The sequence below is a fragment of the Corythoichthys intestinalis genome, chromosome 19, assembly GCF_030265065.1.
Source record: "Corythoichthys intestinalis isolate RoL2023-P3 chromosome 19, ASM3026506v1, whole genome shotgun sequence".
In the NCBI taxonomy this organism is placed as follows: Eukaryota; Metazoa; Chordata; class Actinopteri; order Syngnathiformes; family Syngnathidae; genus Corythoichthys; species Corythoichthys intestinalis.
Genome location: NC_080413.1, coordinates 40,167,690 through 40,193,472, shown reverse-complemented (window position 1 = coordinate 40,193,472; position 25,783 = coordinate 40,167,690). Strand labels below are relative to the sequence as shown.

Here is a 25,783-nt window from a genome sequence, read left to right as displayed (position 1 = left end):
TATTATGAAGTCCATGGGACCATCTCATACAAAAGTGGAACTTTAAACAAAAAAAATGAACACAAATAATAGGCATTTGCTATTTCTGTCAAAAATGTACAGTAGATAACTCAAGCGTTTCTCCACAGGTCTGCGAAAGGTTACTATCCTCCATATAGAGTCAATAATCTTCGTGATCAAAACTTCACCAGTCAAGCCGTTACTGTCTCGATGAATAGAATTCCAAAATCTCCACCACCCAGCCCTTCCCGTTACAATTCTCCTTCTCAACCAACATTATCATCAAGAGATGGACATCTTCCAAAGGTTCACTTTCAACCCCAAAGAAGAGTAACTGATTGCCCTAACAACAAGGACAGCGGCTCTTGCATTGAGCCTCGAGTCTCTTCTTGCAGTCATTCCAAAGTTTCTTCAAGTGGACATGGTCTACCAACTGAAAAGTGGAATGAGCATTCTGTCAGCAATCCTTCCATGACTTCATTAAACCGACACCATGTGTCAGATAAGCATAAAACCAGAGAGGACAAATATCAAACACATTTTGCTACCACAGACAAGAAGCACGGAAGTACTTCATCTCCCAGCAAGAACAATCATACAATTGACAAACAAAGCTCTCACAAATCAGATACTGACACCCAAAGAAGACATCATTCCCGAACAGGTCAAATCAGGAACAGCAAAAATGTAAATAGTTATCCTAGATCAGAGAGGAGTAGAAGTCCTCCAATGAATAATTCACAATATTCCTTAGATCCCTGTAAAGAGAGTTCTGAAGAAAGAAGACATAAAATAACCCAACATTCAACTCATCGTAGCTCTACAGAGGAGTACAGCCGACGTCATAAAAAACCCAAGATTAGTGATGAACAAAGTAGGTCATTCTCGGAACATTTGGATTCAAAAGACCAGAGGAGGTCTTCTTCATATCAGCGAGCGGAAAGCTACACTGATTTCTCCAAGGAGAAGCAACGGGATAGACTTGCAGAAAGTTACCGGTGGAAGGGAAACAGGCCACATGAAGAAAAGAAGGCTAGCAAGCATAGGAGAGAATCTGAGAGAGTAGATGAAAAACCATCCCCAGAAAAACCCTCCAGTCCTAAACACAATACTGTTCACAAGGAAAGACGAGGAAAACGTTTGAAAACATCAGTCAAAGAGCCAGTCGAGAAAAGTCCTCAAAAGAGGAAACTGTGCTTCATGGAAACGCTAAATTTAACCCTTTCACCAGTTAAAAGCCCGGTATCCAACACCGGGCAGGATGGACTCACTGCAGTGAATTGCCAGATTGAAAATGTACCAGATGACACTTTGCTAGCTGATTTTAATGTTATTAATGGTATCGGCAATGATCTAGAAGAGGCACCTACAGATTCTGTTGAACCCTCAACTTTCAAAAAGTTGCAAGGGGTAGCTCTCCAGGAAGAAGTCACAAGTCACTGTAAAGCCCATTTAGCTACTCAGCAAGCTTCTGGGCAAACTATTTCATCCAGCCAATCTATAGATTCAGCAGCCAATCGCATAGATGTAGAGCATACATTAAAAGCCCAAGGCAGTTCTTCTCAAATGGCGAAAGAAAGGAAAGATGAGGCCAAAACTAAATTCAGTCCAGATAGCCAATTAGGTTCAAATGAACAACCAGATGTAAATAATTACAGCGGTAACAGATTTAGCAAGGTTGACACTAAACAGCCAAGCAATCCTTCCCAAAAAGAAGACAATGGAAGTTGCAAATCTCAACGTATTGCTGAAGCAAAGTCAGTTGAAAACGGTTCCAAAAGGCAAAATCTGGGCACCAGTTCTCCAAATAAATTGAAGAAATCTGCAGACGCAAGAAAAACTACATCTCTCAATCAAGACACAGAGACCAGTCCACAAATCCAGCAACCATATCTCATCACCTTAGCTAATGACTCTCAACCAGGATTGAAGCCTTCTTTTTCAAGCTCTGTTACTGAGCAGGATGCATGCAGTGCTCAAGATGATCTTAAAGATACAAATACTGTATCTAGTACTATAAGTCTGGAAGTGGTTCCACAACAGGAGCATAGGTTGCCTGAGGAAATTCATGATTTAACGAGTAAGGATAACATTGGGAGCTCATGCATTGTAAATGGCCCAAGCTCATCCACAGACTGCATTGCTGTGTCAAAAGTCAGCAGCACAACAGAAGATATTGTTCCACCCCAAGATGTTTCCGCGCTCACCGACACACAGAAGGAAAGCCCTTGCGAAAAGAGTCCTGCAAAAAATTTTGAGGCTTGCAGTTCAATTCCATTACTTCATGATGAGGACTCCATGATGCGCACTCTTTGCCATATAAAGAGAATCCCAGCTGCAATCAGCCCTTTGAGGAGTCCAGTCCACCTAATGAAGACAAGCCGCCTCGTTGTTGATGGGAAGCATGGGCATGTCAAAAGCTTACAAAAAGGTAATGTTGATCTTCTAATCACCTTTAAGAATACATTGCTTTTTCCTCATTATTCTTTTTTTTTTTTTTTATCATTTTTTAATGACATCTGATGTCCTTTTATCAGGTTTGCAAAATTATGTTAAAATGCCTTTTAGCTTGCCTCTACAAACTGCTGAAGTCTCAGGAACAGGGCTCGAGAAACTAACATTCAGAGAGCCATTTCGACCCAAATTTCCACAGAAAAGACAAACTGGGAGTCGTGCGCACATGTTGACATTTGAAATGTTTGTGTCAGTCTTTTATTAAGCAGATTAATTAGTGCTCACTTTCAGGACACTTTAGTTCGCAGAGCACGCAAGCGGGTCATGAATTCACCAACTATGTAAAGTCACGGTTGCCATTCAGAATGTCTACCCTGAAGTGGATACACCTTCAGATTAGAGCTGAAACGAATACTCGAGTAACACGAGTTTAAAAAATGATTTGAGTAATTTTATTCGCCTCGAGGAATCATTTAATTTTGCCAGCTCTAAACATCACATTTTGCCCGGACTACTTGTAATGCGGGACAACGCACTGACGCGTGCGTAGAGGAAGAAGCAATAATACCTGACTGCAGCCGCTTACAAACTATGCAGACATTGCTAAAAACTACGCCCGCATGATGCTACGGTGGTAGCAGATAGCGTCTGTTGTGTCTCATAGATATCACATGTATATAGAACTAGATTAGAAATGACAGATTCGGCGGCGTTAGTAAACAGCCGCCATCTTAAAGCAGTTGACTTTTCAGCACTAATAAATAGAGGTGTGCAAAATTTCCGATTCTTAGATTATTCGCGATTCGGCCGTGGAAGATTCGAGAACGATTCACAAACATCCAAATTCCGATTATTGAAATATGCCAAGTAAAGCAGAAGTACAACACACTCAGCGCGCCGCGCGGTCTTCGGGACGGAACGGAGCGGGAGTAGCTAAACATTATGCTTCTCATGAACCGGCCCCTCGGGTAATGCCAACGCTCAACTCACGGCTCTAGCTCAACTCATGCCACGAGATAAAAAAACACAACAACATACCTGACTGCTGCCGAAAAGCTGCTACAAGTACAGCTAAGCTACATAATGTTACGGTAGATATCATTTATATAGGACTAGATGGATTATAGACTCGGTAGCGGTAGCAGCACATCTGCAAAAAGCTAGATGCGGGCGTTAGTAAACGGCCGCCATCTTAAAGCAGTAAACTTCCCTGCAATGCTGTTTTAGCGAACCTTCCAAGCAAACCTAATTAACTTTTTATCTAAAATACTCCTAAATCGGTAAAATATTGACTTGAATCTATCTTTAAAATAGTTTTAAAACTTTCATATGTCAAAAGTAGACAAAAGGGAAATTATGGAATAACGGGAGCAATTTTAACAACTTTAACGGTTGATTCACAACATTAAATTAATTGAATGTAGTTTAAAGCTGCTGATACAGAATGGGGACTGGAGTTTTTTTTATTTAATGTTATTTTTGTATATTTGTTTACTGCTATATGTTAACTTGATACTGAAATAGTAGTTTGGTTTAGCCTGAGAGTATTTTTGAACAATTTTGGAACTAATGTACAAAACTTTATTAAAAAAAGGAGGGGGGTGCATCAATAATCGTTTTATAATCGAATCGGAGCCTCTGAATCGTAATCGTAATCGAATCGTTAGGTGCCCAAAGATTCCCAGCTCTACTAATAAATAAGATTAACGTTAGTGTCCCTTACTCACGTAATGTTAGTCCTGCGGAGGGCTAGGCTTCTATTATGACTACTGTCGATGCGTGGCTAAAAGTGTCTTACAATGCAGGCTTTATTTATTCTGTTAAAACTGTGCTGAAGTGTGATGTGGGTGTAAAATAACAACTTGATAAAGCTAACTGTCAATTTTAGCTCGGTAGTCATTGCTGGATAAAACACCAAGCAGCACTGGTCCCTAATGTGCTCCAATACAGCAGGTATCATACATTTATTTTGAACACTGCAAAAACTCAAAATTCTATCAGGACTTAAAGTTTAGACCAGGGGTGTCCAAACTTTTTGCAAAGGGGGCCAGATTTGGTGTGGTAAAAATATCGGGGGGCCGACCTAGGCTGACGCCCTTTACGTAGAACAATATATTTAAGCAACTTTTAGCAAGCCATTCTGTGTGTCACATTTGCTTTATTTATTTATTTTTTAATTAATAATTTCAAGAATCTCACATCTAGCCTTTGTGGCGTTCGACTCTCGGGATATTGCTTCTGTGAAATTAAACTAGCTTCAAGTTGCTTTAATTTTTCGCTGCGTATCTTCCCTATAACAGGCATGAAAATCTCTCACCTTTCGGCGAAATTCGCCGTTTTGAAGTCAAAAAGAGCGACCTACGTGAATTGCGTAGATCCGAGGAGAAATTCTTTTTGGGAGGGGGGGGGGGGGTCGGGAGGTTTTATTTAATTAATATTATTATCATCATGTGATTAACTTAGTACGTAAACTGAGCATTTAAGAACACAGTCAGCAAATCCTTCTAGATGCTTCGCTGACGAGAACCAATCATCGGCCCAAGTTGCGTTCCATTATTCCAAACGCGCGCACTCCTTACTCGTGTACATGGAGTGTTCGGAGAGCCTTCGGTTGCGTTGCAAAGCAGCGAAAACAAAAAGCAGGCCTTATCCACATCGGGGCAGACCAGAGCGCAGCATACACACTTGCCTGTATTTGCCAGCAGATTGAATTTGGTGAGTAATGGTTTCAATCGTTTTCACGTTTTGCGATATAAAAAAGTTACTGCCATTCGTTGCAGCTTGCGTTGAACACTGCCAGAGCTAGCCAAATCTCCCATGAAAAAAAATAGCTCCCGTTAAATTGGCGTCAAGCTTGTGTATTTAGCGGTAATATAAACGAAGAAACACACTGTTGAGTCAAATTTAGCGGCATTCTCTCGGATGGAGGGGGCGCCTCACATCGCTCCCGTCGTCCGCCGGAGACGCGTTATTTTCGGCTTGGATTTGAGCTGACGGCCGGTGTCGGCACAACAGCGGCCCGACGAGTGGTGGGAATGAGTCCTGCTTCTTAAAGCTTTTCAGAAATACAGGGATCCCTCGTTTTTCGCGGTTAATGGGGACCAGAACCCGCCGCAATAAGTGAAAACCGCGAAGTAGCGCCCCAACCCCCCACATTTTTTTGTGCGTGTTCAATGCATTTATTCAGATTTTACATTGGAAAAAAGATACATATATATAAGACATGTTTTTTTCACTTTTTTTCACCAAAGTATCATTTATAAATGGTTTTCAAGCACTTCAAAATGTAAGAATTATGATAAGTTTTAAACATGTTACTGCCCCACCGAATTATTTTAAAACAAGAATAAAGTAGTTAGAAAATGCTTGGCTTTATTAAAAGCTTCATAGTGAGTCTACTCAAACCCTCTCAGGCTTTGATAAACGGTGATTGGCACATGTGCAAAGTTTTTCTTTTTATATATATTTTTTTGTTTGAAGCAACTTATTTGATTGAATAATAAAGACACAAATGTCCTAGCCAAAATGTGGCCCAAACGCAAAACATTACTTAAATGGAAAAATTTGTTTCAATCAAGAAAAATAGTTTTCAAATGCTTTTTTTGTCTCAAATTTATTATTGCAATCAAAAACATTTTTTTTTTTTTTTATTGAAGCTACTTTTTGGGATTAAAAGTATATACTGTATTTTGATTGAAGCAACTTTGTTTTTGATAGAAGTAACTTTGTTTTTTGATTGAATAATAAAAACACAAATCTAACTCCATCGTTATTGAGTGAGAAAGAAATTAAGAAAGCTTTAAAACTGGGCAGATGGCCGTGGTTAAATCTTCAATAAATGTACAAGTTTACATTGAAATTTTAGACAGCTTTCTTATCCCTTCAATTGAAAATATGTTTGTCATTTGTCATGACAATGCATCATCCCACAGAGCTAAAACTGTTAAAGCATTCCTTGGAGAAAGTCTCACCCAGTCAATGTCATTGGAAACCTGTGGTGGAAATTGAAAAAAATGGTCCACAGCAAGGCTCCGACCTGCTGGGATGATCTGGCAACTGCAATCAAAGAGAGTTGGCACCAAATTGATGAAGAATACTCATAAAGTCCATGCCTCAGAGACTACAAGCTGTCATAAAAGCCAGATGTGGTGCTAAAAAATACTAGAGATGTGTTTTGATTGTTATTTCTTTGTTTGTTTCTCATGTTTCCATATTTTTTTCCTCAGAATGGAGTGACTCCATTTATATTTCCCTGCACTTGCTCGATAAAAGTAACATTTACTGATCACCATAAAGTTTTGTATTAATTTCTTTTAGTGTTTCTGAATGCTAAAGAATTGCACTTTTGAACTAATTCATTATTTTTTCAAGCTTTGTATCCGAGTTTGTTCTACATGATAAAATGTCTGAGTGAGTGCTGGTGAATCCATACTTTTTCCTAGGACTTGTATTATGATGAGGGTTTTGTTTTGTAACCAACGGACCTCTTCTCACCACTTCTTGTATTCTCTTTTGTGTCCAGAGTTCTCAATTGCCGCTGCTGCTGCTGCTGCTGGAAATATAAAGAAATTGGATTTAAACAAAAAAAAAAAATATCTAGGCTGTCCTGGAAAATATGAAATGCGGGACTTAAAGGACAAACTATCAGGAGTTCCTTCAAACATTTTGGACACTGAACAAGAGGATGGGGAGATCTTAACGGAATGTGAGGAGATACAATCACCTGTTGCAACCAAGAATGTGAAGGTGGCAAGAATACTTGGGAAGAAGAACTCTGAATCAACGTGTCTCGCTTCAGAAGAAAAGACGACATCTGGAATTGTTTCAACACAAAGTCCTGGTAATAAGAGCAGTTTCAAAACAGTTTGTCCAACATCACTCAAAGCTTCTTTTTCAATAATATAAGTAGTCATGAAAATGTTGACATAAATTTGATTGGAAATACATGAAACCAGAGTTGTTTTTGGCAGCCCTTTTATTTTTCATTTTAGTCTTAGTCTTTTGGACAATAATACTTTATAGTCCAAGTCATATTTTAGTCATCTCAAAACGTGTTCGCCTTCGTCTAATTTTTGTTGATGAAAACTCAAGACTAATTTAGTCTAGTTTTAATCGACGTTTACTAAAAATGTTTTCGTCTGTAAAATTAAAACATTTTACTCCAATAAATAAATAAATACAATTTTTCCAACTATTTCAGATGACAGACGAGCATATATTGTAGCGTCTACAAGGACAACAGCAATTTGGTGATAATACATACTTGGCAGGAAAACGGTACATTATTTTCAATTAATTATACCCACCTAAACGCCACGAACTATATGTAAAAAATGTTTTCCGAGAGTTTAAGAGGATGTTTGCCATTAGCATTAACCTAGTGCTAACGCAAATGCTATGCTAATGCTACGAGTTACATTTAGTGTGTGATGATCACTCAGCACAGACCTTTAAAAACGATGTTGCATCTTCTCTCTGCCAAAATAAAGAAAACAAATCTTATCGTGTGTGCAAGCCTGGAGACTCGCGAGCAGCAGCACGTCACATAAGTGACACAACTAGACACTGCTACGATGCAAGCTAATTACCCATAAAATTTTACACATCGTGAACATGTGACGGAAACTACTGTGCATTTTCGTCTCGTTGTCGTCTTGTCAGATGAAAACTTGTAATAGTCTCGTTATGTTTTCGTCTCCCAAAACACGTTTTTAGCTGGTTATCATCATAAAAAAAGTGTTCGCTGACGAAATATTTTTGTTATAGTCATCATTGAAGAAAAACAACACTGCATGAAACTTCACAACATATTTCCATGGAGGAGTTTCTTTGGTGTAGTGGAAACCTTAGAAAGTCTTTTTTTTTTTTTTTTTTTTTTTTTTTTTAATTTGATGTCTTTGATGTCAGGTTTGCAAAATAATTTGTTTTAAAAGTCCCTGGAATGGCCTAGCTATTTTATTTTATCCTTTTAGCTTGACTCTGCAAACTGCTGGAGTCTCAAGAACAGGGGTCAGGAACCTTGAACATTGAAAGCCATTCCGACCCAGTTTCCTCATAAAAGACAACACTGGGAGTCGCACGCTCATGTTGACATTTGAAATTATTGCGTCAGCCTTTTATGAAGCAGAATAACTGCCCATTTTTAACAGAATTTTGTTCAGAGCACTCACGCAGGTCATGAATTCATCAACTATGTAGAGTCAAGGTTGCCACTCTGAATGTGTACCCACAAATGGACTTGGAGTCTGGACTTTGACTTGGCCACTCCAGAACGTGTATTTTGTTCTTCTGAAACCATTCTGAAGTTGATTTACTTCTGTGTTTTCGATCATTGTCTTGTTGCAGCATCCATCCTCATTTTAGCTTCGACTCTCTGACAGATAGCTTCAGGCTTTCCTGCAAAACATCCTGATAAACATTTGAATTCATTCTTTTATTAATAATTGCAAGTTGTCCATGCCCTCAGGCAATAAAACAGCTCCAAATCATGATGCTCCTTCCACCATGCTTCACGGTGGGGATGAGCTGTTCCATTTTTCCTCTACACATGACGTTGTGTGTTACTCCCAAAACATTCAACTTTGGTTCCATCAGTCCACAAAATATTTTGCCAAAACTTCTTTGGAGTGTCCAAGTGCCTTTTTTGCGAACATTAAACAAGCAATATTTTTTTCAGACTTCTGTGTAGCCCTCCCATGAACACCATTCTTGGCCATAGTTTTACATATAGTTGATGTGTGCACAGAGATATTGGACTCTGCCAGTGATTTCTGTAGGTATTTAGCAGACACTCTAGGGTTCTTTTTTTACCTCTCTGAGTATTCTGCAGTGATCTCTTGGCGTCATCTTTGGTAGACGGCCACTCCTTAGTCTTCTTAGTCCACTCTTAGTCAAATCTTAGTTGTATAATTTATTTACACTTTATTTACACTTCCCCGTTACCATTTTTTTTTTTTTTAGCAACAGAAAAAGTAACAGTGGCAGTCAGATACCATTTTTTTCCAGGTCATTCATTGTCAGACAGAAGCAGCACAACGCCACGCTAAAAAAAATAAGTAAAAATGTCAAAATGGCTTACCTCTTCGTCCACTGTAGGACCATGGCCCCCAACAAAATGTTTACTGCATATGAAATGTGAATGGCTTCACCTTGCTGGTGATTAACTGGTCTTTTGGACATCCCCGCAAGTTGATCCATTCTTCATTCTTTCCTCCCGAGATTTTGGTTTCAGGAAACGTATGAAGAAAACATCCTTCATATTTCATAATGTCTAGAGTTGTTTCTACAAGTTCCATAGCAGCAATGTTTGATCGGCATGTTCTTTTTTGAAAGATTATCGGAGAAAACAAGCAGAAATATCATGGATTGTATGCGAGGGCTTGTCTATAATGACCTACTTCTGCGTTACGATGGAGACGTCACGATCTAAAAATAGCATTCGGATATAATTTATTAGGCAGTATATTGCCTACTAAACTTTGTTATGGTGACAGCCTGACAGGCCTAATGGTCAGAGAGCTAATATTCTTTTACTCTCTATTTTCTCTCTAGTTGTGCATATTATGATGAGGGTTTTGTCCTGTAACCAACAGACCTCCTCTCACCACTTCTTGTATTCTCTTTTATGTACAGAGTTCTCCTTTGCTGCCGCTGCTGCTGATGGACCTATAAAGAAATTGGATTTAAACAAAGAAAATAAACATCTAAGCTGTCCTGGAAAATATGAAGAGCAGGATTTGGAGGACATACTATCTGGAGTGCCTTTAAATATTTCGGACACTGAACAAGAGGAAGGGGAGATCTTAACTGAGAGTGAGGAGGCACAATCACCTGACGCAACAAAGAGTGTGAAGGTGGCAGGAATACTTCGGAAGAAGAACTCTGATTCAACGTATACCGCTTCAGAGGAACAGAAGACATCAGGAAATATTTCAGCACAAAGTCCTGGTAATAAACGTTTCAAAACAGTTTGTCCAACATCATCCAAGGCTTCTTTTTCAACAATAGAAGAAGTCATGGAAATGTTCGCATCAGTTCGCTTGGAAATCCGAAAGAAATATATGAAGCTTCACAAAACATTTCCAAGGAAGAGTTTCTTTGGTGTAGTGGAGAACTTTAGAAAGTCTCTTTTGGAATTTGTGGACGGAGCACATTTTGGTCAAATATGCTGTCAAGCCACGGATCTGAAATCAAAGCTGAAAGACTTAATCGATTCGTTGTTTGACAAAGTAACTGACAATGGTATTGTGAAACGTATCTTTGAACAACAAGCTGTTGACCTGAAACAAAAGTTGTGGGTCTTTGTGGATAACCAAGTGGACTTTTTGCTCAAGGATGTTCACATGACCTTGAAGCACTTTCGTAGATCAGCAAAAACTTTATCTGAAGAAAACATTCCTCGCGGTCACGAAAGTGAAAGACTTTTGAAGTATCCTTACGAGAGGACACAATCGCAAAAGGATTTAAAGGGTAGTCTAAACAACTTGGATCAACTGAAACCATTCCGCTCTCCGTATAAAACAGGTCTTGGTAGTCAAGGCAAAAACATCAGAATTAGCAATCCGGAAAAGGAAGAAAAAAACCACCAAACACAAAATGATGATGACAATGATTCAGGAGTTGACCATTTTTCTCCTCAGAAGCCGTCTATCTCAGGGAAACACAAAATGGATCCTCTCATAGCCTCTCACAGCACAGTGCAGTTTGAAAAAAGTGACTTTGAACTTCTTACGGACCAGCAAACTAAAAGTTTAACATTTAACCTGGTAAGAGATTCTCAAATGGGAGAAATATTTAAGTGTCTCCTGCATGGGACTGACTTACTTGAAACCAATGAAAAAACAGGCGAGACATCAGGATGGGCTCTTGGAACTCCAAAAAAGAATGGGGAACGACTCCTCAGCATTACAACGCCAAGTAAATTGTACTCTCCGTCTAAATTTCTTTCCCCAACCAAATTTGATACTCCCTCCAAACTTGTTGGAACATGGTGCAGCATGTCACTTCAGGAGAAAGTTCAGGCCAAACCAAATCCAGCTTTATTTGATGAAAGCTGCCTGCTTGAGATACCGTCAGAGAATCAAGCAACACTACAATCAGGCATTTTGTCACAGGGGAATCCTTGTATTCTAGCTGAAGATCTTGCAGTTTCCCTTACTATTCCATCACCTCTTAAGTCTGACAGCCACCTGAGCTTTCTCCAACCATCTGGTAGCCATCTTATATCCACTCCTGACAGTGTCATCAGTGCTCACATTGGTGAGGATGCTCTGCTAGATGGTGAAGATGCTTCAGAACAAGAAATTCACCTGGCCCTTGACACAGACAACTCCAGCCTTGGGTCGAGCAACAGTGGGCACGTAGAGACAGTTGTCAATACTTTTGTGTTGAAGCCAGATTTGCCTATGCACGCACTCGTGATGGAGAAGTCCAATGATCATTTCATTTTGAAGATCCGTCAGGGAATGACATTTTCCACAGATGAAAGGTCAAATCATACAGCAACAGAAGATAATGATCGTGGAAAATATGTGGCAGTTCAGGAAAGCCAAGAAAAAAATTTGGTGAACAAGTTGCATAAATATTCTTCCCCGTCCAAAGCAATATCTTCAGAGTACAGTGTGTCTGACCTTTCGGAATATACTGTAACATGTCAAAATGCCTCTACTGATATCAGTTCAACTGAAGATCATCTGGGAGTAACAAAAAGCCCTCCACGCTCAGGCCATTTGTCAATTACTTCAAAGGCTTGGGAGACAGAGGACTTACACAATATTGTGGATTCTTCAAAAAACCGTTCCAAGGAAACCCCTTTGACAAGCTGTCATCTTTCATCTGGGCAGAACAGCACACTGCCCAGTTTGGACGATGAGCACCCCAAACCAACAGTCAATACAGAGAGAGACTGTCCAAGTCCCCTGTGTGATTCCGAAACGATTTCTTCTGATTCCCAAACAAGTTCAAGTCCTTTCAAAGATTCTGCGCAAGGCAAAAGCGAAAGCTCAGGAAAAAGGATAAGCCAAGATGTTGCCAACCCTTCTGACCTGCAGGGAGAGGTGGAGAGTTCAGTGCCACATCAAACTGTAAAGGACACTACTAGACACACAGAAAAAGACGCTAAGGACTGTGAGAAAAGTAAAAAACGGAAAAGGCACCATGAGCAATCAAAGGAAAAGCGAACAAGAAGAAACGAAGAGAACTGTATTCAAGACTCCAAAAATGATGTTGAACCAGAATCCTTATCTATATCCTCAAATAGTTTATCTGCCAAGAATGTCATCAAGAAAAAAGGAGCTTTGGTGATGGCATGGACCAGGTCAGTATCTAATGTCACTACAGAAATATACAGCGGTACCTCTACTTAATACAATAATTGGTTCTGGAAGTAGTCTCGTAACCTGAAAATGTCATAAATAGAGATGCGTATTACATGTAAGTGCCCTAATCTGTTCCAAGCACTACTGACAAAATTTAATGTGGCGACATTAAATTTTAGCATTGGGGTAGAACCAGAATAAAACAACAGCCCAACACATTTGCTTGATTCCATATTCATAACCTAATCGTTAATATCTGTAATGAAGTTGATATTAGAACCATAGACTTCATAATGATATTGATGGGGCGCGGGGCCGATTAATATGCATTGTTGGCGTGGCCGTCAAAGCTGACAGAGCGGAATCACAGACAAAGAGCTTTTTTCGTTGTAAATTCTTGTGAATAAATGCTTAAATCCCTGATTTATAGATATGAACGTGAAACAGTCCCGATTCTTGGTTTAAAAAAAAAAAAAAACATGCAGTTAGCCTCCATTTTACGTAAATATGTCGAAGTACGATGCCAGTTTAGTCAATATGGCTGCTGCCTTATGTAAACAGAGCTTTTCCTATGAAAGTTATTGTGAATAAATGCTTAAATCCCTGAATTATTTATAGATATGGATGTAAGACAGTCTCGGCTCTTGGTTAAAAGCAAAAAAACAAAAAAACAAAATCTGCAGTTAGCATGTATTTTACATAAACATGTCGAAGTACAATGCTAGCCTGTTAGTCAGTTTGGCGGCCACCTTATGTCAACAGCTTTTTACATTGAAAATTCTTGTGAATAAATGCTTAAATCCCCGAATTCTACCCTATAGATATGAACGTAAAACAGTCTTGATTCTTTGTTAAAAGAGAAAAAAAAACAGGCAGTTAACATTTATTTCACGTAAATATGTCGAAGACTGATGCTAGTCTGTTAGACAATGTGGCGGCAGCATTACAACAAATAGCTTTTTATGTTGAAAATTCTTGTGAAAAAACAAAATTACCTTGAATCCTCGAGCAAATCACTCCTGAAAGAATCCTTCCTGTTTATATGCGGTTCAGCTTTTGTACTTTTTCAACCTAAATCCGGCGTAGGATCGCTGCATGTGTCATTGCGACCGACTGCGAATAAGTGAAGCAGATTGTGGAATGGCCCCTTACTTGAACGCGTGGCGCAGTGATGGTGTAATCTGACCCGTCAATATCATTATGAAGTCTTTGATAGAACAAAATGCAAAGACAATAAATATACAGTACAGGCCAAAAGTTTGGACAGACGTTCTCATTCATGCCTTTTCTTTATTTTTATGACTATTTACGTTGTTAATTAATAATAATAATAATAATAATAATGTATTTAAAGGCGCCTTTCTGGCACTCAAGGTCGCCGTACAAACATTTAAAAATATTAAAAGTGAGAAAATGAAAGTATATAACGTATAAGGAAATTTAAAATACTAAAAGAGATTTAGGGGCAGTTAAGAAGACCAGAACTAAGTGATTATTGTGTATAGGCTAGTCTAAACAGGTGAGTTTTGAGTTTTGTTTGAAAAAGGGGGAGGGAATCTGTGTTCCTGAGATCAGGTGGGAGTGAATTCCAAAGTCGGGGAGCCGAGCGGCTGAACGCTCGGCTCCCCATGGTGCTAAGGCGAGTGGGGGGGACAGACAGTTGTATGGAGGAGGATGATCTAAGGGCACAGGAGGGAGTAGTAACATGAATGAGATCAGACAGGTATGGAGGGGAGAGGTTATGGATGGCCTTGAATGTGAGGAGGAGATTCTCAGTGATGGTAATAAAGCTATGAATGAACACAGGTGGAATTTTGTACATAACAAAAAGGTGAAATACCTAAAAATATGCATAATATTCTCATTATCGTTAAAGTAGCCACCCTTCGCTCTGATTACGTTTTTGCACACTCTTGCCGTTCTGATGAGCTTAAAGGGGGAGTCAACTAAAGTGGTTTTTGACCTCACAGGTATGCCTTTTCAAGGTTGATTAGTGGAATTTATTGCTTTATCAATGGGGTTAGGACCTTCATTTGTGTTGCATTGAAGGAGGTGTGTCCAAACTTTTGCCCTGTACTGTAGCTTCCCTTTCAAGTGAGGCATTGTCCTCTTTCACGAGCTCGATGGTGCCTAAAAAATCTCTTTGTGAGACAAAAACGCGAGGAGCCTGCATCATTTGGCTCAGAAGTAGACCCGTTGTAGCAACAATAACACCATCACGCCTGTGCACGACATCATGCTGCGACACCCAAATTTGAAATGTCATTAACAATAAGCCAATAGGAGAGCAGTATAGTGAAGGGGGATGGGATGGGAAAGATTATGACCAACAGGGCAGCGACATTATGGCGCGACATTTAAAAGTAGGAAGTACATATCTTTTATAATATTGTATAGTATTTTTGCCACTCGTAACTTGAAATTTCTTTCTTAACTAGAGGCAATATTTTCCCGTTTAAACGTGTCGTAACCTGAAAATAATGTTTTCGAGACGTTCGTAAATGGAGGTACCACTGTACACACAGTACACTCACACATACAGTTTAAGCCAGAAGTTTACATACACTGCAAAAACGCTCGTTTCATTTCTTGTCTTACTTGAGTCAAATCAGAAGAAACCTCTCCTGTTTCAGATCTGTCAGGATTACCAAATTTATTTAATTTGTTAATGCCACAATATTTTAAGAGAGCACTTTTCTTTCTTTTCAATAAACAATAAGTGCCTTCAAACCTTTTTCCTCTTCATCGAGAAAAAAAGGTAGTTCAAAACTTTCGTCATCAATTTAAAAAAAAAGGTAGTTCAAAACTTTTGCACTTCCAAAAAAAAGTGACACTCCAATAAAAAAAAATAAATAAATCAAATAAAAATATTATTTTTTTAAAAATTGGGGGAGGGCAATTTTATTTTTCAAATGATTTTTTTCATTGAATGAAAATATATATTTTTTTAATGAACCAGCTTTTTTGGGGATTGAATGATCTAGACACAAATGTCCTACCCACTATATGGCCCAAACACAAAAAGGATTGCTTCAATCAAAGAAAAGATTTTCAATGAAAAATTAAGTGTTCAAATGCAAATTTTTGAGTCTCAAATATTTTTTCGCATTCAAAAACTTTTTTTCTATTGTTGAATTTTTTTCTTTTTTTTGATTGAAGTGATTGAAATTTTTCTGTTTATTTGAGGCAACTGATTTTTTGATTTGAATAATACACAAATGGCCTAGCCAAAATGTAGCCCAAATGCAAAACAATCAAAAAGAAATTCAATCAAAGAAAAATAGTTTTGAAATGCATTTTTCAGAGTTTCACATTTATTTTTGTATTCAAACACACTTTTTTTATTGGTATGACTTTTTTTTTGATTGAAAATATTTATTTTGATTGAAGCAATTTTTTTTTTTGACTGAATAATAAAGACACAAATGTTTCTCCATAGGTAGAGGAGCTAATAATCTTACTCAAATAAGAGTACCGTTACTTCTAAATAAAATAATAGTACAAAAGTAAAAGTAACCATCCAAATTTTTACTCGGGTACAAGTAAAAAGTTATTCGTTGGAAAAAAAAATGCTAATTGCTTAAATGTCTGATTTTTTTGTTTGTTTTTTTAATAATGGTGTATTTTTTTCTCAGCACTACATCTATACGAACTTTTAATATTATACTGTACTCTAACCTATTATTAAACCAAACTGGGGACACAAAAATCATCGAATTCAGACCAGAACAACACTTGATAAATCAACCGTTCAAAGACCAATAGCACCCTCTGATGGAGAAAAACATTGGCACTTCGGATTGCTATCATGGAGTCATGTGGTTATTGTTGCGACATCTCATTGATGAAAGTGTCTCAACCAATGTGGGCATGTCTGGCAGAAATGAAGCTAATATGTAGACTAAAGGGGAAAAATGCAATGGCATTATTATAGTCCAAAGTAGGGGAGTAAAAGTAGTCGTCACAAATCTACTCAAGTCAAAGTCAAAAGTATTGCGTGGTTAAGCTAATCAAAGAAGTAAATTTTTCCTAAAACGTTATTCAAGTAAATGTAACGCGTTACTACCCACCTCTGATAAGCGGTACAGAAGATTAATGAATTTGAAGTAAAACTCCTGTTTTAAAAGGATTCAAATACTATGACCATAAATGCTATGACTTTGGGAGCCTTTTTTCCCTGAAAAATTCAAGGTCCATGGATTTTACCTTTTGGTACTGTGAAATGACGTCTTTCGAATAGAGAATAGACCCTACCCACCGACGTCACAAAATCACGTGATCGCTGTATTGTTCTGCCCCCTTGTCCGTCATTTTGTGTCTGTATTATCAATGGTCTCAATTGATCGAGCAACTTATAATGCATTTCATGGAAGACCCGGTGCTTTCGGATGCCGTAAACTCACTTGATGTGTTGCACAAAAGGCGTTATGTGGAAAAGCTTCAGTTTATCCATTCGCAGATCCATATATGATGCCTAAATCGATGTTTTTCGACCCGCTGTCTCCGCCGTATTTGCCTGACATCTGCTAGCTACCCTGATATGTACAACTATCTTGTCCACACAAAATCAGCCTATTCTCACGAAAGTTTGAAAAACTTTAAGAGCTTGGAGGCTTATAAATACTTCGTTGCTGGTTGGGTGAAACAGGTCCTCGTCCACGAAAATTCGGCAGGAATCTATCATGTGCTTGGAAAGATGAGTTACGAAATTTTCAATTCAAAATCTTTTGTTCTTGCTAACATCCACTGTCAAGTCTAATGTATTTCATGTCATTTGTCAATGGAGCTAGGGCTTTTAATGTTTATATGGTTTAGCGATAGCACTCTCACTACATACATACGTGTATGTTGTCGGCGATTAGCCTAGCAATGATCTTAATTGTGGTTGTCAGCCCAAAACCCTCTAAATATATATTAAATGCATCTTACCAGATATAAAATGACTACTACATAATCTGTGGTAATCGTTTGGAGCCCAGTTTTCTCGTCGAATTGCAGCAGCACATCTCGCTCTCTCCTCTCCGGGTCTCTCGGAATCCGGTAGAACTTCAAGTCTCTCCGTCTATCTTCTCTGTTATTGCAACCGACCGCCACACTCGCCTTCACCATTTTGATTATTAATGTTAACGAGCAGAAAAACACGCCGTAAATAGGAGGAATGTACGTAGCCGTAACAGGTAAACACGATGTGACGGACAATTGGGCGGTACCAGTCAGGAAGACGGAGTTGTGACGTCACGTGGGTAGGGTCTATAGCCATATAATTGCATGGTCAGTCTTCTCCTCTAAACTAAGATACTAAGGCTATTAAACAAATTTATAAGTAATCCATTTGGTGCAAGCTGGAAGCAGGAAGCAGTGCCCACCAAACATCTGGGTGGATTTTCTAGAACTTGGCCATGGTAATAACGACCAAGATCCCCAACTAAGACCAAAAACTAGTGTGACGACCCCACAGGGATGGGGGTTGATTGTAAAAGTGAGGCTTTTCCCCTCCTTTCTAAAATATACTAACCTCTGCCTTTTTGCCAATGTTAGGAAATCACCTCCTTTTAGAAAACCAATTCAGATACGTGCATCTTGCTTCCAGGAGTAAATGTACTAAGGATGCCTGAACATTTGTCTGGTGTTATGTTTCAGAGATGAAGATCGAGCTATTCTGGTTCAACTACAAACAAAAGGTGCTTCCCGCAAAACGTTTGCTGCGCTGTCAGATATGCTGAACAAACCATCAGAACAGGTAAATTTGAATTTGATCATCGATTTTTGCTGGCAACTATGAGCAGTTCGGTTTTGGTCCTTGTTTGATTGATTGATTGATTGATTGATTGATTGATTGATTGATTGATTGATTGATTGATTGATTGAATTTATTTTGAAAACATGCATCACAATATGGATATACAAGAATACAAACAAAACATAAGACTCGAAAAGGAGTAGGAAGAAGTAAAAAAAAAACTTCTATGAATCCTACCCCTTTGTCCGCTACATAATCATCAGCATGAATCAGACAAAACAAATACAATTCACAACAGTTAAATAATGCCTAAAGAACAATGGTTGGCATCACTCAACATTTTCTCAACATAAATACTATTTCTATAATTACAGAAAAAGATCTTTGTATTTTCTCTTAAACACGCTCAAATTAGCGCTTTTCTTTAGGTCATCAGTAAGTTTGTTCCACAAGTCCACAAAACAAATTGAAGGACAAAAGCTCTTTTTTGTTGTACGGTGATATTGCTTTTTGAAGTTTAACTCCCCTCTCAGATTATACCCTCCTTGTCTATTTGAAAACAAAACTTGTATATTTCCAGGTAATGCGTTTTTATGTGCCTTAAACATGATTATGGCCGTTTTGAAATTGACTAGATCCAGGAATTTTAACTGCTTGGATTCCAAAAACAGTCTATTTGTATGTTTAAGGTATTTAGCCTTGTGCACTATTCTTATTGCCTTTTTTGGAGTACCTCAAGTGACTGTAAATTGCTGGGATATGTATTGTCCCAAACCTCCACACAGTAGCTGAGGTATGGCATTACTAATGAAGAGAACAAGATATGGCGTGCTTTATAATTTAATAAGGGTTTCGTTTTTTTCAGCAGTACAACACTCTTTGCCAGTTTTGTTTTTATATTCTTTATTTGTGGCTTCCAATTCAACTGTTCATCCAGTATTACACCTAAAAATTTAGTCTGTTACTCGCTCAATTTCGCTATCGTCTATAATTGTTTTCTTCAGTTTTTCCCTTTTTATTTCCAGATAAAATATATTTCGTTTTTTTTCCCCATATTTATTGATAATTTGTTTTGCCTGAACCAGTGATTCAGATATGTTAATTCAGGCATTACCTCATGCATCAGAATCTTTAAATGTTTTCCTGAGCATAGGATGTTGGTGTCATCTGCAAAGAGTAAAAATTTAAATTTTTTAAATGTCATAAATAGGTCATTGATAAATAGTGTAAAGAGTTTTGGACCCAATACAGAACCCTGTGGTACTCCAACTGTAATGTCCAATAATGATGATTGGTAATCACCAATCTGTACATACAGTTTGCGATTTCCCATGTAAAATAAAATAAAATATCATGGTTAATTGTATCGAATGCCTTCTTTAGATCCACAAAAACACCAACTACATGATTACTTTTATCAATACAGTTAGATATTTCTTCAGTAAGGTCAAGCAATGTAAGTGCAGTTGATCTTTGAAGCATTTCAAGGTCCTGGAGTTGCCTAGCCAGTCTCCAGGTCTCAACTCCATAGAAAATCTGCGGAGGGAGTTGAAAGTCCGTGTTGCCCAACGACAGCCCCAAAACATCACTGCTCTAGAGGAGATCTGCATGGAGGAATGGGCCAAAATACCAGCAACAGTGTGTGAAAAGCTTGTGAAGAGTTACAGAAAACGTTTGGCCTCCGTTATTGCCAACAAAGGGTACATAACAAAGTATTGAGATGAACTTTTAGTATAGACCAAATAATAAACCATGATTTGCAAATAAATTATTTAAAAATCAAACAATGTGATTTTCTGTTTTTTTTTTTCACATTCTGTCTCTCATGGTTGAGGATTACCCATGTTGACAATTACAAGCCTCTCTAATATTTTCAGGCATGAAAATCTCTCACCTTTCGGCGAAATTCGCCGTTTTGAAGTCAAAAAGGTCGACCTACGTGAATTGCGTAGATCCGAGGAGAAATTCTTTTTGGGGGGGGGGGGGGTCGGGAGGTTTTATTTAATTATTATTATCATTATCATCATGTGATTAACTTAGTACGTAAACTGAGCACTTAAGAACACAGTCAGCAAATCCATCTAGATGCTTCGCTGACTAGAACCAATCATCGGCCCAAGCTGCGTTCCATTATTCCAAACGCGCGCACTCCTTATTGTACATAGCGTGCTCGGAGAGCCTTTGGTTGCATTGCAAAGCTGCGAAAACAAAAAGCAGGCCTTTTCCACACCGGGGCAGACCAGAGCGCAGCATACACACTTGCCTGTATTTGCCAGCAGATTGAACTTGGTGAGTAATGGTTTCAATCGTTTTCACATTTTGCGATATAAAAAAAGTTACTGCCATTCGTTGCAGCTTTCGTTGAACACTGCCAGAGCTAGCCAAATCTCCCATGAAAAAAAATAGCTCCCGTTAAATTGGCGTCAAGCTTGTGTATTTAGCGGTAATATAAACGAAGAAACACACTGTTGAGTCAAATTAAGCAGCATGCTCTCGGATGGAGGGGGCGCCTCTCATCGCTCCCGTCGTCCGCCGGAGACGCGTTATTTTCGGCTTGGATTTGAGCTGACGGCCGGTGTCGGCACAACACCGGCCCGACGAGTGGTGGGAATAAGTCCTGCTTCTTAAAGCTTTTCAGAAATACAGGGATCCCTCGTTTTTCGCGCTTAATGGGGACCAGAACCCGCCGCAATAAGTGAAAACCGCGAAGTAGCGCCCCAACCCCCCCCGCCCCCATATTTTTGTGCGTGTTCAATGCATTTATTCAGATTTTACATTGGAAAAAAGATACATATACAGTGCCTTGCAAAAGTATTCGGCCCCCTTGAATCTTGCAACCTTTCTCCACATTTCAGGCTTCAAACATAAAGATATGAAATTTAATTTTTTTGTCAAGAATCAACAACAAGTGGGACACAATCGTGAAGTGGAACAACATTTATTGGATAATTTAAACTTTTTTAACAAATAAAAAACTGAAAAGTGGGGCGTGCAATATTATTCGGCCCCATAGCGTTAATACTTTGTAGCGCCACCTTTTGCTCCAATTACAGCTGCAAGTCGCTTGGGGTATGTTTCTACCAGTTTTGCACATCGAGAGACTGACATTCTTGCCCATTCTTCCTTGCAAAACAGCTCGAGCTCAGTGAAGTTGGATGGAGAGTGTTTGTGAACAGCAGTCTTCAGCTCTTTCCACAGATTCTCGATTGGATTCAGGTCTGGACTTTGACTTGGCCATTCTAACACCTGGATACGTTTATTTTTGAACCATTCCATTGTAGATTTGGCTTTATGTTTTGGATCATTGTCCTGTTGGAAGATAAATCTCCGTCCCAGTCTCAGGTCTTGTGCAGATACCAACAGGTTTTCTTCCAGAATGTTCCTGTATTTGGCTGCATCCATCTTCCCGTCAATTTTAACCATCTTCCCTGTCCCTTCTGAAGAAAAGCAGGCCCAAACCATGATGCTGCCACCACCATGTTTGACAGTGGGGATGGTGTGTTCAGGGTGATGAGCTGTGTTGCTTTTACGCCAAACATATCGTTTTGCATTGTGGCCAAAAAGTTCAATTTTGGTTTCATCTGACCAGAGCACCTTCTTCCACATGTTTGGTGTGTCTCCCAGGTGGCTTGTGGCAAACTTTAAACAAGACTTTTTATGGATATCTTTGAGAAATGGCTTTCTTCTTGCCACTCTTCCATAAAGGCCAGATTTGTGCAGTGTACGACTGATTGTTGTCCTATGGACAGACTCTCCCACTTCAGCTGTAGATCTCTGCAGTTCATCCAGAGTGATCATGGGCCTCTTGGCTGCATCTCTGATCAGTTTTCTCCTTGTTTGAGAAGAAAGTTTGGAAGGACGGCCGGGTCTTGGTAGATTTGCAGTGGACTGATGCTCCTTCCATTTCAACATGATGGCGTGCACAGTGCTCCTTGAGATATTTAAAGCTTGGGAAATCTTTTTGTATCCAAATCCGGCTTTAAACTTCTCCACAACAGTATCTCGGACCTGCCTGGTGTGTTCCTTGGTTTTCATAATGGTCTCGGCACTTTAAACAGAACCCTGAGACTATCACAGAGCAGGTGCATTTATACGGAGACTTGATTACACACAAGTGGATTCTATTTATCATCATCGGTCATTTAGGACAACATTGGATCATTCAGAGATCCTCACTGAACTTCTGGAGTGAGTTTGCTGCACTGAAAGTAAAGGGGCTGAATAATATCGCACGCCCCACTTTTCAGTTTTTTATTCGTTAAAAAAGTTTAAATTATCCAATAAATGTTGTTCCACTTCACGATTGTGTCCCACTTGTTGTTGATTCTTGACAAAAAAATTAAATTTCATATCTTTATGTTTGAAGCCTGAAATGTGGCGAAAGGTTGCAAGATTCAAGGGGGCCGAATACTTTTGCAAGGCACTGTACATGACATGTTTTTTCACTTTTTTCACCAAAGTATCATTTATAAATGGTTTTCAAGCACTTCAAAATGTAAGAATTATGATAAGTTTTAAACATGTTACTGCCCCACCGAATTATTTTTAAACAAGAATAAAGTAGTAAGAAAATGCTTGGCTTTATTAAATGCTTCATAGTGAGTCTACTCAAACCCTCTCAGGCTTTGGTAAACGGTGATTGACACATGTGCAAAGTTTTTCTTTTTATATATATTTTTTTGTTTGAAGCAACTTATTTGATTGAATAATAAAGACACAAATGTCCTAGCCAAAATGTGGCCCAAACGCAAAACAACATTACTTCAATGGAAAAATTTGTTTCAATCAAGAAAAATAGTTTTCAAATGCTTTTTTTGTCTCAAATTTATTTTTGCAATCAAAAACAATTTTTTTTTATTGAAGTGACTTTTTGGGGATTAAAAGTATATACTGTATTTTGATTGAAGCAACTTTGTTTTTGATAGAAGTAACTTTGTTTTTTGATTGAATAATAAAAACACAAATCTACCTCCATCGTTATTGAGAGAGAAAGAAATTAAGAAAGCTTTAAAACTAAAAGCCACCGGGGAGTCTGTTTTTTTGTTTTTTTAAATATTTATATTTCATTACATAGACATGTGTCGTAGGGAAGGGAGATTGAGGGATAAAAAAAGGAGTTAGATGAGGCTGCTAAAGGCAGTGGATACCTCATCAGCTGGGTGAATAGCAGACCTGGTAAGAACAAGTTTGCAAGGGTAGTCTGGTATTAAATACAATTATAAACATAATTACAATGTTATTTTTCTATAAGATTTTTATGTCATTGCTTTATTAATCATTAGGTGCTAGAGTTGTTAAGTATGGATAATAATGAAATAATAGTTTTAAGAAAACTGTGCTGTTGGTGGCTCAGTGACCATTTGATGTGGTTTGTTCTCAGATGAACAAGTTGAGGAAGGAAGTTTTGATGCAGAGGTTGAAGGAAGAAAAGAGGCAGACTGACTGAGTCACAGCCAGAAAGTGTTGATGACAGTTTTGATTTCTATTTACTGTTGCCCCCTCCCAATTAAAGTATGTCACAGTCGCAGCCAATTATTATCTAAAGCTGGTTAAAATTGAAGTTATGTTGTTTTAAGGTGTATTAAATACTTGTTCATGTGCCCCTTTTGATCTACGAGCACCCGCCCCTCCACCGGTCTCTGCATGGCCCTGCTGAAACACAGTGTGGGTCGACAGAGCTCAATATTTTGTTGGGGTGTACAGTGTACTGGAACATATTTCCTCCACACCCTTCTCACCTTTTTAACCCCTGACCCATTTTCATGCCTGTATTTTCAAGTGGGAGAACTTGCACAATTAGTGGTTTAAGAAATACTTATTTGCCCCACTATAGAAAACAAACATTTTTAAGCAGGAGGTGTAACATATTAATTAGTGAGATGCATCTTACAATGATGTGGCATTACTGGTGCCATGGCAGTGCCATTTCAGTGCAAAGTTGAATTGTCTGCATTTGAGTGCCACATCAGCACAGCATAGGTCAGCAGGCTCTCAAGGTTGAATGGAGTGTGAGAATCACAGTATTTGCCGTCAAATAAAAAGGTTTGCGCTTATCCTCGGTGCCCAAACTCTTTCAAGGCGCTTGCCGTTCATTCCTTCTGGGCTCCTGTTAAATCATAGTTGCATGCAAAGGTTTGGAAACCTTGGGTATGTCTTCATGTCTAACGTTTTCTAAACCACTGTAGGATGAATGGGGTAAATCGGTCATGAAAAGTTCTAAATGTTGATTTTGTTTGTTTTGTTGCTTCCAGATTTCTCAGAGATTTTGCCAGCTCATGAATCTCCTCAAGAAGCAGGGCAGGATGAATACCTGATCACCACAAGTTGTTGTAGTTGATTTGAATTTTTTTCACTTTTAATCCACTAGAGTGTGTCATGCCAGTTGCATGATCGAATGATTAAAATATGACAACAATCTGCCTTATCTTTCAATTTTAAATGTTAGATATATTGACGTGTTGGTGTATGTAAAGTTTTTTCCTGCACAAGAAATGCATAGTAAATATTTAAGAATTACAAGTGTGTTTAAAATGATCAACCTCTTCCAGTTTAATGTGAAATATCTTCTTTATAACCTGTTTTTGCCGTATATGTGCACAAATATATTTTCTTTATCACTAGTTTTGCAAAAACCTTGTTCATCTTGTCACAAGTTTAACTAGCAATACCTCAAACAATTGTAGATCTGTTCAAATATTTTGTATTTAAATTTTTGTAAAAACAAAACGGTTTGATTTTGATGGTGTAAGTTATGCAAATTAGAAAACCATGCATCAATACATTTTATATGATGTGTCTGTAAACCGAAGTTTATTTTGCTTGAGTGGCTGTACAGAGAGCATTTTTAAGTCATCTTGTTTAATACAAAAATCACTGTTGTAAATAATGTATATAGTTCTCAAGTTGAAATAAAAGTTTTGTTCATTCTTGTTGCCTGGGTTTTAATTGTTTCATAAGAACATCACACCATTAAGATCCCAGTCACTGCCTTTAGGTTGTTTTTTTTCTCACACTAAAGTGTCAAGTTTAGTCTACCGTTTTTTTTTTTTTTATGGTACCACATTTATGCACATCTTGCTGCCATTAATGGTTGATTGGGTGAAAGTAAAGACCTTTGCGGCGTTTTAAAAACTGTTTTAGTTGCCCTCGCTCACTTGCCCTCGGGGGAATACCCGCCACAATCTTGAGGGCTGTTCCATTTCTCTAAAAAGCTGAAGCGAACTTGGTGAGATAGAGCCTTAAGAGCTTAGTGGTCGAGTCAACAAAGATGGTC

The 25,783-nt window shown here is 38.4% G+C and overlaps 1 protein-coding gene across 3 annotated transcripts in view; it reads left to right on the top strand.

Moving 5' to 3' along the window:
- The window catches only part of casp8ap2 (caspase 8 associated protein 2), a 43,549-nt gene extending 18,091 nt beyond the window's left edge, over positions 1–25,458 (top strand). For 2 of the 3 annotated variants that reach the window (XM_057823404.1, XM_057823405.1), the window contains exons 7-11: positions 129–2,431; positions 6,977–7,294; positions 10,087–12,769; positions 18,411–18,510; positions 24,762–25,457. In XM_057823404.1, the coding sequence (XP_057679387.1) occupies positions 129–2,431; positions 6,977–7,294; positions 10,087–12,769; positions 18,411–18,510; positions 24,762–24,824 (5,467 nt within the window). In that variant the 3' untranslated portion in view covers positions 24,825–25,457. Of the gene's footprint in view, positions 1–128; positions 2,432–6,976; positions 7,295–10,086; positions 12,770–18,410; positions 18,511–24,761 lie in introns of all 3 variants that reach the window. The other variant, XM_057823406.1, reaches the window with a different exon arrangement.
- The last annotated feature ends 325 nt before the right edge of the window (positions 25,459–25,783 follow it).